The following is a 14,819-nucleotide window of genomic DNA, read 5'->3' as shown; positions in this document are numbered from 1 at the left end:
GCTGGAAGTGGCTGCAAGCAGTGAGAAATCTGAGGGAGCTGGAGCCAATGTCTGAAGAGGGAGCCTGAGGCCAGCTGGAGGAGAGCCCTGAGTCAGGCAGAGCAAAGAGTGGGGCTTCCCAGGAGTTAACGGAACCAGGGCCGGGTTCTGAGTTCAGGGGAACAGATGCAGACAGGTAGAGCACATGTCTCTCCATGCCTTCTCACCTCCAGTCCTCAGAGAACCCTGTAATGTCAAGACCGTGCTATTATTGCCTCATGTTACAGATGAGCAACTGAGGCTCAGCCAGGTGGGTGACTTGACCAGGTCACGCAGCTCCTTTGTACAGCCTCTGCCAAGCTGATTTGGCAGTGGGAGCTCACTAGGATTCAGCAATGTTGGGGGTGGTGGGGCAGGAGGCAGATGCCAGTGGCCCAGGGTGAGGGCAGGTGGAGAAGGGAGGTGGTGGGACCCAGGGGATGATTGATGGAGGGAAGGAGGGAAATGAGCCACCCCTGACCCTGAGCCCTGGAAGAGACTCTGACCCCTTCAGGCACTGTCCATCCCTGGCCTATGGATGGCCACATAGAGCTCTTGCTGCATAGGCTCCATCTTGTGAGCGACCAGCCAGAGACTGGGGGCTGGCACCAATGGTCCAGGTGCCATCCCTGCACATCTCCTTGCCCAGGTATCACTCCTCCCTCGCCACCTACACCTGCCAGGGGATGCCTCACAGGAACACCACCCCAGGAGGAAGTCCAGGCAGGGGGTTGTGGGAGGAGCTCAGGCACATTGGGTTCTCGTCCTGGCCAGTTCCGTGCACACAGAGTGTGACCTTAGACAAGTCACTTAACCTCCTGAGCACAGATTCCCTCCTCTGTAAAATGAGTGTGAACATATTGCCCACCTCCTAGGGGCTCTGAGGACTATATGAAATAATATATGTAGGCGACCAACAAAGGGTACCCTGACACTTAATGAGCACCTGGAAAATAGTGGCCATGGTGATTAGTACATAGTAAGTAAAAGTAAACCAAGAAAGGAAATTAAAAAGGACAGCTGGGTTTGAATCCTAGCTGTGCCGCTTATCTGGACTGGTTGCTCCCAATCTCTCAGCCTCAATTTTTCACCTGTAAAGTGGGAGGAACACTTAGACCCCGCACCCTCAGGAGGCTGACGTGGGTGCCTTGCTTTGTGGCTGTGAGTTGCTGCATGTGTGTGCTGAGGTGTGTCTCCCCTAGGTTTGAGACTTTCTCAAGAGATGGCCCCTACAGCTGCAAGGGAGCCCCACTCCCATCCCCATACCTTTCCCCAAAGGCAGGGACAGACCCCTGCAGCCTCTGGGGAAGGCCCCTCAATCTCATCTGCTGGCCTCAGCAGGTTCCGGGCCTCAGAGCTGACCCTGGGCTCTGGCTGCAATGCCCTCCAAGCCTGGGGGCTAGGTGGGCTCCTGCACCTGCAGGGGGCCTGCACGTGGGGCTCCTTGCCCTTGCTAGGCCATTAACATGCATGTTGCCACATCTCAATCTTCTGACCATGAAAATTGATTTAATACAGACAAGGCGCCAGAGGCTCAGAGAGTCGAGGGACTCACCAGGGCCAGCTGTGAATGTAGCCGAACGGAAGCAGGGCAGTGGGTTCTAAAGGCAGCATGAAAGAGAAAGACGGCACCCTCCAAGTAAGGTTCTGTATTGGAGACTGGGAAATTGTTCCACCCTGCCCAGCACAGCCCGTGTGCACCCGGCCTAGAGCATGCTGTGGGAATATACATCTCTAAAGAGAGCAAGAGGCCACCCCCTGGCCCTGGGGTGTGGGGCCTACCTGAGGGAACTCTGTGCTGCTCTCTGGAACCATTCGCTATTTCGCTTTCCTCTCAGCCTCTCACTTGCATCCACGTTGGTAAGATTTAAATCAAGACTCTTGGACCCTGTATGCAAACTCCCTCCCTTGTTGAATCTGCAGTCCCTCTAGGGTTGGGAGTTATCTAAGGATGAGGGTGAAATTCCAGCAGCCTCATGGCAGTTCCTGCCCTGACCCAAGGCCTAGTCTCAGCTGCTGGTCTTCCCCTGGCCCTGGCATTAGCCACACACTTGTTCCTTTGATTCCTGAGTCAATTTCCATCCTCTTCTGTGTCAGAGTGAGACTTATTGCAGACACTAACACAGCACCTACTGCCGTGCTGCCCTGCACTGAGCACAGCCCACGCCCCACACTCTGCTTAGTGTTCATGACAACTCCAGGAAGCTGATCCAGAATTCTGTGCTGATCCCCTTACCCACCACCCCAGCCCTGCTTGCATGGACTGTCCCCAGCTGACCACTACAGTCTGAGGTCCCCATGCCTGGGAGAGTGGGCTCAGAGCTTGTCCAGGATGAAGGGAAAATGTTGAGGAGGTGACCAAGAAGGGGACCCCTTCTGCTTCAGTGGCTGCTGGCTGGGAAGTCAGGGGCCAGAGTCTTGCTTTTCAAAAGTCCTCAGGTCCAGGCAGACTGAGGCCAGGGTGGACATCAATTACCTGCTGGGCCTTCCTACGATCTACTGAGGAAGTTGGTGACCCTGGCCTGTGGGCAAACCCCCCTTGCAGAATAGAGCTGGTGGATCCTCAAGGAAGCTCAGAAGTCATGGGCCTTCCCAGGGGGCCAGAAGATGCGGAAACTATCCCACCATCCTCAGGAGGAACCTCTCTAAGGAGGGAGTCTCTCCAAGTGTGCCCAGGCTGGGAGACTTATGGCGGGTTTGTCATAGACTCATGGCCAATCCAGATTGGGGAACCTCAGGAAGGCTAAATTCTTAGTTTCCTCACCTGTAAAATGGGAATGATAAAAATTACTCCATTAAGGAACACAAATAGCCAACAATCTTGAAAAAGAAGAATAAAGTTGAAAAACTCACACTTCTTGACTTCAAAACTTACTACAAAACTACAGTGATTAAAATAGTGTGTTACTGTTATAAGGACAGACATATAGACATCTCTATAGAATAGAGAGCACAGAAATAATCACTCACATATATGGTCAAGTGATTTTCAAGAAAATCAAGACCATTCAATGGGGAAAGGACAGTCTTTGCAACAAATGCTGGGAAGCTAGATATCCACATGCAAAGGAATGAGTTGAACACTTACCTTACACTGTATACAAAAATTAACTCAAGATGGATCAATGACCTAAATGTAAGAGCTAAACCTGTAAAACTCTTAGATGAAAACATAGGGGAAAAGCTTCAAGACATTGGATTTGGCAATGATTTCTTGGATATGACATTAAAAGCACACTCAACAAAAGAAAAAAATAGATAAATTGGACTTCATCAAAATGAAAAAATTTGTACATCAAAAGACAGTATCAAGAGAGTGAAACGACAATCCACAGATTGGGAGAAAATATTTGCAAATCATATATAAGATGAGGGATTAATATCTAGAATATATAAAGAACACTTACAACTCAACAACAAAAAGACAAACAACTCAATTCAAAAGTAGGCAAAGGGCTTGAGTAGACGTTTCTCTAAAGACGATATATAAAATGGCCAATAAGCACATGAAAAGGTACTCAATATCATTAGTCATGAGGGAAATCCATATCAAAACCACAATGAGGGGCTGGCCTGGTGATGCAGCGGTTATGTGCACACATTCCGCTTTGGCGGCCGGGGGTTCACCGGTTCAGATCCCGGGTGCGGACATGGCGCCGCTTAGCACGCCATGCTGTGGTAGGCGTACCACATATAAAGTAGAGGAAGATGGGCACGGATGTTAGCTCAGGGCCAGCCTTCCTCGGCAAAAAGAGGAGGATTGGCAGCAGTTAGCTCAGGGCTAATCTTCCTCAAAAAAAAAAAAAAACCCACAATGAGATACCACTTCATGCTTACCAGTTTGGCTATGATTTAAAAAAAAAACATATCCACAGAAAATAACAAGTGTTGGCAAAGATGTGAAGAAATCGGAAGGCTGGTGCATTATTGACGGGAATGGAAAATAGAGCAGATGCTGGGCAAAACAAGTTGGCAGTTATTTACCTAGATAAACACAGGAGTCCCATAGGACCAGGCAATTCCCCTCATAGGTATACACCCCAAAGAACTGAAAGCAGGAATGCAAACAGATATTTGTCCACCCATGTTCACAGCAGCACTATTCACAATATTCAAAAGAAGGAAACAACCCAAGTACCCATCAACAGATGAACGGATAAACAAAATGGGGTATATACGTGGAATGCAATATTGTTCAGCCGTAAAAAGTAATGAAATTCTGATACATGCTAAGACATGACGAACCTTAAAGACATTATGCTAAATGAAACAAGCCAGATACAAAGGGACAAATACTGTATGAGTCTACTTATATGAGGTTCCTAACACAAGCAAATTCATAGAGACAGAAAGTAGAACAGAAGTAGGAGCTGAGGAGAGGGGGCTGTAGAGCTAGTGTTAAATGGGGACAGAATTTCTGTTTGGGATGATAAAAAGTTCTGGAAATAGGTAGTGGTGATGGTCGTAGAACAATGTGAATGTACATAATACTGCTGAATTGCACATTTAAAATGGTTAAAATGGTAAATTTTGTTACGTATATTTACCACAATAAAAAAGTAATCATATAAGGTTATAAGGTTAAAAACAGAAAAATAAACCTCTATCCTCTACTCATTCACAAGTGAGTCAAATGAGGTCATGGAAATGGTAAAGGTCAGATGTGTGCTCAGTACTCACGACAGCAATGCATCCAGAGTCCCCACGGTTATCCTCACCAGTGGTTCCCCACCCTGCCTGCACTTTGGAAACACTGGAGAACTTTGAAAAGTACTGATGCCCAGCCCCCCACCCCCAAATTCGGATGTAATTGGCCTGGGGTGTGGCCTGAGCATTGGGATTTTTGAGAACTGCAGTCCCACAAGATCTGGCTCCCTGTTACACTTCTCACCTTATCTTCAACGACTCTCCACCTCCATCAGTCTGCCCGAGCCACGCAGGCCTCCTTGTTGCCCCTTGAACATGTCAAGCACTCTCCTGCCTCAGTCCATCACCCCTTCTTTTCCTCCCCAGCATGGTTCAGCTTCCGTTTTCCCGTTTGTGCAGCTGGGAAGCCCTGAGTTCCATCTGGCCACCCCATCCCCACCCTGGTTGCCAGTCCCTAGAGCTCCAGCTGGCACTTCCTATTGCCCAATAGTGGCTGGCCTGTCAACACCAGCGGAAGGGGCTGTCACTTGCCTGTCTGCTCTGTCACCCATTGCTCAGAGTGCCAGGTCTCAGCAAACCACCCCAACTTCCCACTAACCCCACAGGGCTCTTTGATCCAGGCCTGGGAAGGTAGCAGCCAGGCCTAACTCAGCAGCCCCGAAGTCCATCTAGGCGGCATCCCCAGGCCCACATCTCCTCTATAAGCCTCAGTTTTCTCTCTGTAAAATGTTAATAAGAATACCAACCGCACAGGGCTATTGTTGGAATTAAATGCAGCTGGTCACTTGAGGCCATGGGAATGACTCTCTAACGGTGGAATTTAATATGCAATGGCGAACAGAGCTGGGGAGGCATTCTGGGAATGGGAGGGTTCACAATGAGGCTCGCCCTGTAGGTGCATTTCCAATGATAAGTCTGAGTCCCTCAGGACCTGTTTCTGGTCTGCTAATTCCCTATGGTTAGTAGCAGAAGATGGTCCCCTTAGAACTGCCTTGAGTCTCCCAATCTTCAAAGCCTTTATCTTAAGTGAGCATCACTCTGACATCCTACAGATGAGGAAACTGAGGTTCAGAGAGGGGAAATGATTCTCCGAGGCACCCCCAGCAAGTGAGGGTGGGGGCCAGGGGAGGCTTCAAAGAAGCCTGTTCCCTTCTGAGCCTGGAGGACAGGGAGTGACTGCGTCTGCGAGGGAGGGACCTTCTAGACCTCCTCCAGTGGGGAACCCCGGCGTGGGCAGCCCCAGGGCCCAGGGCACCACTCTCTCTTGCTGGCAGCTGAGGTGGTTTCAGTTTCCTCACCAAGTTCCCTCCATTGTGTGGTTTGCAGCGTCAGCCAGGCTCTGGGTGAGGAGGACCAGCATCCTGCCCACAGCCTGCAGCCTCCAGGCCCCTTTGCGTGGGAGGAAACATCCACCACTGGAGAGGATGCAAAGAGGCAGAAGAAAGTATCTCTGCCACCACCTGAGGCTGGTCAGGACCTTTCACAATCCAGCTTGGGCCTTCCCTTCCTGCCAGTCACCCTGCACAGTCCTCTGGGCCAGCAAGCTGTCTCCCAAACCTGCTGTGCCCACTCCTCCTTCCACACATTTGAACATGCCATTTCTTCCACCTGGAGTGCCATTTGCCCTCCTGCCATCTCCCAAATCCTCACCCACCCTTCAAAGCCCAAGCAAGGCCCTCCCTCTCCAGTGTAGGGGCTACCCCAGCTGTGTAGGTGCCAGGAGCAGCCAGGAAAAGTACTCGCGTTCCTGGGAATTGGAGTGCCAAGAGTGTCATTGAGAAGCTGATCTTGTTTTCCACCAGGAATAAAATCGAAGGTGTGGGTTATGTTCTTGATCCAGGACACTGCAACCAGAAAATCCTACAGGTGACCATATGCAGGCACCACAAAAGCAGAGGCAGCATAACCACAAACCTCTGCAATCTGCTAACACCGTCAGACAGCGGGCTACATCCTATGGAAGGGGCACGGAGGAACCAAGCACTCGGGTCCCGGGGGGCCCACATACCACAAAGTGTGCACAGAGCATGCGGAAGGGGCAATGCTATTGAACCACAAATCTCACCTGAAAACACCATCTCGGCCTTGAAAACAGGAATTGCTTAGTTTTGCTTTTAAATATTTTCCTATTAATGACGTACACAATCTGTGTTCACTTGCAGAAAATTAGGAGGGAAATGGAGAGAAAAATCACCTTACTTCCAAAACATAGAAACTATTGTTAACGTCTAGAGGGCCACTCTTTCATCCTACAGAAATTATAATTGAACCAAGAACAAACCAGCCAACGCCCTTGAATTCAGGGGCAGAGCATGATGGCATCCCACAGACCTGGATGGCAGTCCCTGCTCTGCCCTGGACATGTGACCATGGACCAGGCCCTTGACTTGCCTGTGCCTCTGTGCCGGAGATGGGAGGACAGTGACAAGTCGTTCCTTGCAGGGTGGGTTTGGGGACACGTGTGGAGTGACTGTCATCATGCCTGGTACATAACGGACACTCCACAAACAGGCACTGTAGCTGCTTCTCTGCGGATGATTTCAGTAGCTAGTACTCAGAGAAAAAAATCTCATGGAGCTTAAATGTCTTCTTTTTCATTTTTAATTGTGTAATTTAATTTTTTCAATAAGTAATACATTTACACAGTTCAAAATGAAGCAGGATAAAAAAGTACAGAGTGAAGGAACTCACTGCCACCCAGTCCTGTCCCCTATCCATCTCTCTTCTCTCACTCCCCCAAGGTCATCACTCTAATTTGTTCTCTGTGTGTCATTCCAGAGATTGTTGGGTTCACACAGCCTATGCCCATGCAAATGCTTATACCCCTACCTTTTACAACACGTCACGTACCAGACACACCATGTGGCTCTGTGCTTTTTATGCATAATGCCATGTCTTGAAGAGCTTTCCCAACCAGATCAGGGAGGGTGTCCTCTTTCCTTCTGACAGCCACGGCCAGGGAGGTACTGGAAAGGCAGCTGGTGTTGGCAAACACGGGACAGCCAGGGCCTCCCTCTCCTACCTCCTGTGCTGTCTGCAAGCCCCTGTTCCTCAGGAGGACCTGCTCTTCAGCCATAGGCCTCCTGAGCCTTCAAGGCCAGAGGGCCTGCCCTGCTGCACACCCTCCCATAAATTCTGAGTAGCCACCAGCAGAGTCCCTCCAGTCCCCCCCCCCCCGCCCCCTCCAGGCCACTCCGGTCCCTCCTTGCTGTGTAAAAAGGCCCCTGTCCAGCCACAGGACGGTGAGGGGTCCCAAAGTGGCCACTAGTGCCAAATGCTAGAGAACTGGCCTCACTCTGTCACTCAGGAATGCCTCCTTTTCTGGGAATCTACCCAAGGAAATAATTCTCAAATGAAAAACCTTGATACACAAGACTCTACCATTCCATCACTGTCCAGATGGCAAATAATTAACAGTAACCTAAATGTCCAACAATAGGGGTTTGGATAAATGCATCATAGCATGTCTGCCAAATCCACAGGCTAGAGGACCATGCAGTCATTAACAAAGGTGTTTTGAAGATCAGGAAATCACACCCATACCCACACATGTTCAAAATGAAGTTATGTTGAAAAGCGGGGGAGTCATACAACAATGTGAATAGACTTAACAGTGCTGAACTGTACACTTAAAGTGGTTAGGGTTATAAATTTCATGTTAGGGATATTTTACCACAATTAAAAATGCAAAGAAAAAAAGGTGGAGGAGAATACAAAATCATGTACACAATCTGCTTGCACCTATGTAAAGTAATCTTAGGGGAACATAGCAAAATATTACTAGTTGTCTCTGTGTGATAAGACTAAGAGTGCTTTTTTCCTATTTTTCTCTATTTTCCCACTTTTAGGATTTACATTCATTGATTTTGTTTCTTTAGAAGCTATATACATAGCTTTAAGTGCCCAGAACAGAACAGGTGCCCAGTGAACGTCAACCTTTCCTGATTTTCCATGAGGCCCCAGGGCCGTGGTTGGCAGCTCTTGGGGTGGAGGACAGGCAGCTTTAGGACAGCCAAAGAGGAGCCCTTTGGTCCCCTCCTCTGCAGCCTCCTAAATGGGGAACCTCAGAGTCTCAGAACCGGGAAGGGGAAGAGGCAGCAGCAGCCGAGCGGATACACGGGGGAGCGCAACCCCAGCCTCAGCCCCATGGGCCTCCCTGGTGAGTCATCCCCCTCACACTCCCCCTGGGGGGAGTGGTACCTTCCTCTGTCCTCTGTCTGTTGGGGAGCTTAGCTCCTCCCAGCTTGGCAAAGAGGTTTCCAGATGAAGCTGGAGCCCAGCCTCAAAAGGGAGAGATATGACCGTAAGTCAGAGGGAAAGTTCAGGCCTGTTGTCTTTGTCACCCTTGGTGGTTCCTGCCTCACTGTAGGATATATGGCCCAGCCTCCTCGGGATCTTCCTTTTCCTGTTAATGACCCCAAAAGGGATAGGATGTGAACCTCAAAAAAACCTGGTCCAGAGCTAGATTTTCCCTCTTAAAACAATATCCAGTGACTTCTTTGCAAAGGTCATTGGATATGTAGGTCTGGGAAGGGGTGAGAGCGTGGGAGGGCAGGGGCAGCTCAGAGCATGGCTCCTCTCAGTGCACCCCATGCCTGGCCCAGTTATTAGGGAACCTCAGTCTCCAGCACTGGACAGTGATGTCTTTGAGGGCAAGACAGTCTCATTCATTTGATTGGATGTGGGAGTGAGGCTCAGGGGTCCAGCTTAGACCACCTAGTAGAGAAGGCTGCTCCGTAAATATTTGTAGAATGTAGCCAAAGTGAAATGAAGGAGAAAATGTGTTCAGGAAGAGAGTGGGACCAGGGAGGCCTTCACTGTTCATCCATTTCTTCTACAGACATTGACTGAACACACACTCCACTTGCCAGCCTTGTGCTGGGGATGCAGACAGATGTTTCTTGCAATACAGTTTGGCTGCCTGCTGGGAGCAGAGCCGCTGGCAAAGAGAGCTGTATGTGTGGGGGGTGGGGGAGGACCCTGCCTTCTCTGGGCTTCTGTGCCCCTCTGCCTGCGTGCTGAGACAGGTTATCTGAGATCTAGGCCCTCTCAGCTCGGGTACGTGGTATTCTCAGCCTCAGCCTTGTTTCACTGACAGGCCCTGCTCTGAGGCTCAGCCACAAACTTCCTGCAAACTTGTGATGCTCTTTATCACTGTGTGTGTCTAACAGAAATCAAATTGTCCCTTCCTTCTCCCCGTGGCTAGCCCACCCCCGCCTCACTCCTACAGCAGCCTGCATCTGAATATTCTGCCGCAGATAAAAGCAGGCTATAAATAAATACTGTATGGCCACACTGACAAAATTGCAAATACAGGCCTACTGAGGGACAGGAGTGGTCTACTCCCACACTGAGTGTTCCTACCACTTCTGAGCCAATAGGTCTGCTTTTTATAATTTTTCTGTCTCCTCCCTTGCTATCAGGCTACCAGCTACCTGTGAAACAGTCTCTGACTGTTCAGGTCCACCAATATTTATCAATCACTAGCTGTATATGGGGTTCCATGTGGACCCCCCCACCCCACCCCACCACTAACTGCTGCATCTATAGGTTAAAAGACCACCTGACCAAGCTCGTTAAAATTGTGGGTAAAGTCAGAGTTCATAGGCTCTAACTAAAATCTATGGGCCATCTCATATGAATAAAGTATATGAGCTTTAAGGCAAGCTCTTAGCTTCTCAGAAACCACTTTGTTCCCTACTTACTGTAAGCTAGTGCCAGAAACGAGGCTGGCTTTCAACTGTGTTCTGGATTTGAGGTTGCCAGATAACTGCAGTGCCGTGGTATTAGACATGATCCTTCTAGTTCAGGGCCTTCCTTCCACTATTAAAGACTAGTCATTTTCAAACAGTGTGCTGCCAAGCTGCAGAGTTCAATGGCATTGTCTTGGGCTGGGGTAGGGGGCAGACAGTGGGAGGAGCAGGTTGGGCTCTGTCTCTAACACCCCCACAGCAGTTAGATCAGTATGTCTGTAAATTGAGCTTCAAAATACTTCTATCAACCTTGTCTGATCTTACTTCCCTGGGAGGTAGGAAGAACAGAATTTTTCCCTCTGCTTCACTGATGTGGCTCAAAGATCCAGTAATCTGCCATGTCGACTGAGGGATGATGAAGCGCCCTGGGTGAGAGCCTGGGCACTGGAGTCAACCTCTTGGGTTTAAGCTCAGCTGTGTGACCTTGGGCAAGTTACTTAAGCTCTCTGTGCCTCAACTTCCTCCTCTGAGTAACAGGGATAACAATAGCATCTACTTCATTAGTTGAAATGAGTGACTAGATACACAGTCCTGAGAATAGCACCTGGCACATCTTTAGTGCTCAGTAATGTTAGTTTTCCTCATGGGCTGGGCTGAGCTGAGCATCAGGGAGAGGCGTTAGAATTCAGAGCCCTGGGAGCAATGATGCTGACAGTGACCTTCTGGGGCATCTGCCCAGGCTCAGTGTGAGAGGCTCCCACTGGCCACTTCTCTCCCCCTCCCTGCTCTGGCCTTCCCCAGGGAAGCTGTGCCCTCAGTCCAGAGCTAAGGAGCCAGCAGGGGAGGAGAGGAGGCATCTGGAGGCCATGAAGCCCACAGTGGCTCAGAGGTGGGGTAAGCCTGGGTGGGATGCCACTCAGGAAGCTACCACAGGTGGGCTGCTTTCTTGCTGCCGCTGCCACCACACCCTGCTCCCTCATATACCATCACCCACTGCCCAGATCCTGTCCTGGGGCTGCTCCTTGCCATATCTCTGCCCTATGGTGGGTGGGCCCAGGGGCTCTGGGCTGGGAGAGATGTCCAGGAGGTAAGACTGTCAGGGTCTCCTGGCCTGCCCTGGGCTACAGAGCACCCTGGATTTCCAGGCCCTACCTCAACTTTGCACTCCAAGTCAGAGATGTGACGTGGTGAGTCACCACCCCCCCGCCTCCCCTCACTGCACCCCCCTGCCCCCAGCCTGGTGCTTGGGATGGGCCAAGCCAGGTCTGCCTCGACTGGCTTTCTGGGCTGGTTCCACTCCCTCTCTGTAGAGATGGGGAAATGGGGGCCCAGAGAGGCACAGGGTGCCCTCCCCAGGTGGCCCTCTGCCCACTGGGTGGTCAGTGCAGGTGGGAAGCAGGCCATTCACACACTGGCCACTGGCCCCAAGCAGAGCATGGCCCAGAAGGGAAGGAAGACCTGGCTGGTTAGCTCTCAACTTCCTGGCCCCAGGCCCCAGGAAAGGGCCGGAGGAGGGCAGGCTATTAGCTGAGGCAGAGCTGGCTGAGCAGAGGGCCAGGGAGTCCTCTGCAGGGCTATAAGGGGGAACTCTGGGACAGCCACATTCCTCAGCTCTAACCAGAGAGTCTCCACGTTTCTCCCGAGCCACTGGGGACAGCCAGTGCTTAAGGAGCAGAGTGGAAGATTGAAGGACAGCTGGAAAAACACGAGGGGATCTGGGGCTTGCAGGCTGCGTGGCCTGGGCCAAGCCATCTCACCTCTGCAATCAGGCTGGGGGCCATAATTTCATGGGGAAAGGACTGGATTTATGCCTGATCTGAATTTAAGAAAGCAAGCAAGGAATCACCCAACCCTGCTGCCTCCTCCAAGGACCCCTCAGGTCTGCAAGGAAGAGGGTTTGGGTGAAGGGAAGAGAATTACCATTTGGCATGCCAGCAAGGCTCTAGGGACCTTATGACATTAGATTACCTTGTTTAATCCTTCCATTCAGTTGATATGTTTATTAATATTTATCTCCACTATATAGACAGGGAAAATGAGGCTCAGAGAGGTAAAATGATTTGTCCAGACTCTAAATAACAGAGCCAAGATCCAAGTTCAAGTTTGTCTGGTCCCTAAACCCACGACCCCCACCATCCCTCGCCTCACTTGGCCTCCTCAAGCTCCCACCCATATATTAGATTCCCCTAAAAAGATCCTGTTGTGGAGAGAGGGTCACCCAGCCCTGGGTAGCACAGAGGAGATCGCTCGCCCACTGTAGTGAAGTTTGCAGAGAAATCAGTACCCCAGGGTAAGGAGCCCCTTTGTCTTCCAGCTGAGAAGGGACAGTAGCCCAAGTCACCTTCAAGACAAAATCTTCTAAGACAAGAAATCAACCACTATTCTTATGAGAAAACCCCCCTTTTGGAGCCGCATCCCTATGAACTGCCACGGGAAATTTCAGCCAAGCTGCTCCCCTCCCCCGGGACCCATTTCACTTGTTCAACACCCCAGCCATCTTCACTCACCCAAAAGGCATCTTTGAACTGAAGCTGGGGCATCATCCTCAGGCATCTGCCACGGCAAAGCTCACTCTCCTGCCACAGGCAGGGCTGCACAGGGCCAGGAGCCAGGCACTCTGTCTCAGTCACGGCAGAGCTGGCCCAGGCACCCCCTCCCTGGCTGGCACTGTCTCCAGTGCCTCAGAAGGCAGCCACAAGCCAGAGACGAGCTGCCAAGGGAGGAAAAGAATTCAGCCTGTTTTGTTTGGGGCTAGAATCAGCAGCAAAATGAGGAAGGAGGGGTGCCCAGTGATGGGAGGGCGGGTCCCAGTGTCTGGCCCGGCCCCTGTCCAGCCCCAAAGTGATGGAAGACACAGCCCAGGCTGCAGAACTGAGAGCAGAGATGCCAGCCCCAGAAGAAAGGCAGTGGCCAGCAGGAGAGGCAGGCTGGTCCACAGGCCAGGCAGGCAGGCAGGCAGGCAGCCTGAGGCCTGCACAGGAAGGTTTGTGCAACCTCCTCCGGGGAAGGCACCAGGGCCCTCACCCACAGGAAGTAAGGCTGCTGTGCTTTCCTGCACAGCCCCGCCTGCCACCTGCCACCCCGCTACTTGCCTCCACTCGCCCCCTTCCGATGCCCTAGCTGGGCCATTCTCAGAGACCATAAACTTAGGGAGCCTGAGACCCACTGAAGGTGTGAGCAAGGCGGGGGGCAGGAACACAGGTGGTGTTGCCCACCACCCAGCGCCACTCCAGACCAGGCCCAGAGATGCTAGACTCTCCACCCCTCACCCACAAACCATTCAGGAGGGGCTCACCCAGGCCCGAGGACATGGCTATCATTCATCAAACCCTAGCTGCTCCGTGCCCTAATCCGTGCCCTCCACTCAAGGAGCTCATGGTCTGGGGGCAGGTGCAGCTGTGTGCTGGGGGCTGTGGGAGCACAGAGATGGGATGAGCGGGTAACTTATTAGGCCTTCTGGGCACTGCTCCCAAGTCTCCAGATAAGACATTCTCTGGGGCAGGAAGCCACACTGAAGTTGAAGTCTTCAGGCTGGAAGAATGCGGTTGGACCAAGAGAGACACGATTATAAAGGCATTGAAAACCCCGCTGAGGTCCCCAGTTTTTGTTTTGTCTGGGCCTACCCTTCAGTGGTTGAGGGACTTTAATCGCCCCTCCAACTCTCTGAGCCTCAGTTTCCCCATCTGCCACCCCCCCAGTCTTTGTAAAGGAGAGAGTGTTGAGAACATTACTGGAATTTCTGTTTGGTTGGGCAGGTGCTGGGGGCACTGTCTGGTACCACCTTGGGAAAAGTCCTGGGCTGGAGCCCCAGACACAGCCCTGAAGAGCCAGGGCCTGCCCACTCAGCAGAAGGTGCCGGCAGAGGGGGACTTAGCCCCAGGCGGGTTGGCAAGAAGGGATGAGTCAGGCTTGTCCAAATCACCACCCTCACCAATGCTGCCCCTACCATTGACGGAGAGTGGTAAGACAGATGAGAGCTGCTGCAGAAGAGAGCTAAGCTCCCAAGTGCCAGTTATGTGTGCTCAGGATTAGAGATGGGGCACACCCAAGCTTCTGAAATAGCTTCCCAAGAAAGAACAATCAGGGAGAACTGCAGACTAGTGGGGCTGCCCCTGGTAGCCCCCTACTTCCAGAATCCCCAGGTTAGAGTTAATAAACATCTTCAGCATTGAAGCCAACCCAGTCAGGTTTCTGTTACTTGCAGCTGAAGACAGCTAATGGTGTAAATACATCTTGAACCCCGAAGGCTAGGTACTGAGGCTGTACCTCATCCCAAGGGCATCACCACCTCTGATAGCAGTGACCCAGCCTCCCTTGCCTCAGTTTTGTAGTCTATCAAATGAGATGATGCCTCTAGTTCTGGAGGCAGATGAGAAACCCTCTGTTAATAGAAGGCTCTTACTCTCTTTTAAATCAGCCCTTGTGGTCTAGTGGTCAAGATTCGTTGCTCTCACTGCCGTG

At 51.3% G+C, this 14,819-nt stretch overlaps 1 protein-coding gene across 2 annotated transcripts in view; it reads right to left on the bottom strand.

The window, feature by feature from the left end:
* Positions 1-13,242, bottom strand: part of LOC124233045 (proline-serine-threonine phosphatase-interacting protein 1-like) — a 41,196-nt gene extending 27,954 nt beyond the window's left edge. For both annotated transcript variants that reach the window (XM_046650064.1, XM_046650066.1), the window contains exon 1: positions 12,866-13,242. In XM_046650064.1, the coding sequence (XP_046506020.1) occupies positions 12,866-12,901 (36 nt within the window). In that variant the 5' untranslated portion in view covers positions 12,902-13,242. The remainder of the gene's footprint in view (positions 1-12,865) is intronic.
* Positions 13,243-14,819: the final 1,577 nt, after the last annotated feature.

This window comes from Equus quagga, unplaced genomic scaffold, assembly GCF_021613505.1.
Source record: "Equus quagga isolate Etosha38 unplaced genomic scaffold, UCLA_HA_Equagga_1.0 153_RagTag, whole genome shotgun sequence".
In the NCBI taxonomy this organism is placed as follows: Eukaryota; Metazoa; Chordata; class Mammalia; order Perissodactyla; family Equidae; genus Equus; species Equus quagga.
This window is presented reverse-complemented; position numbering and strand designations above follow the sequence as displayed.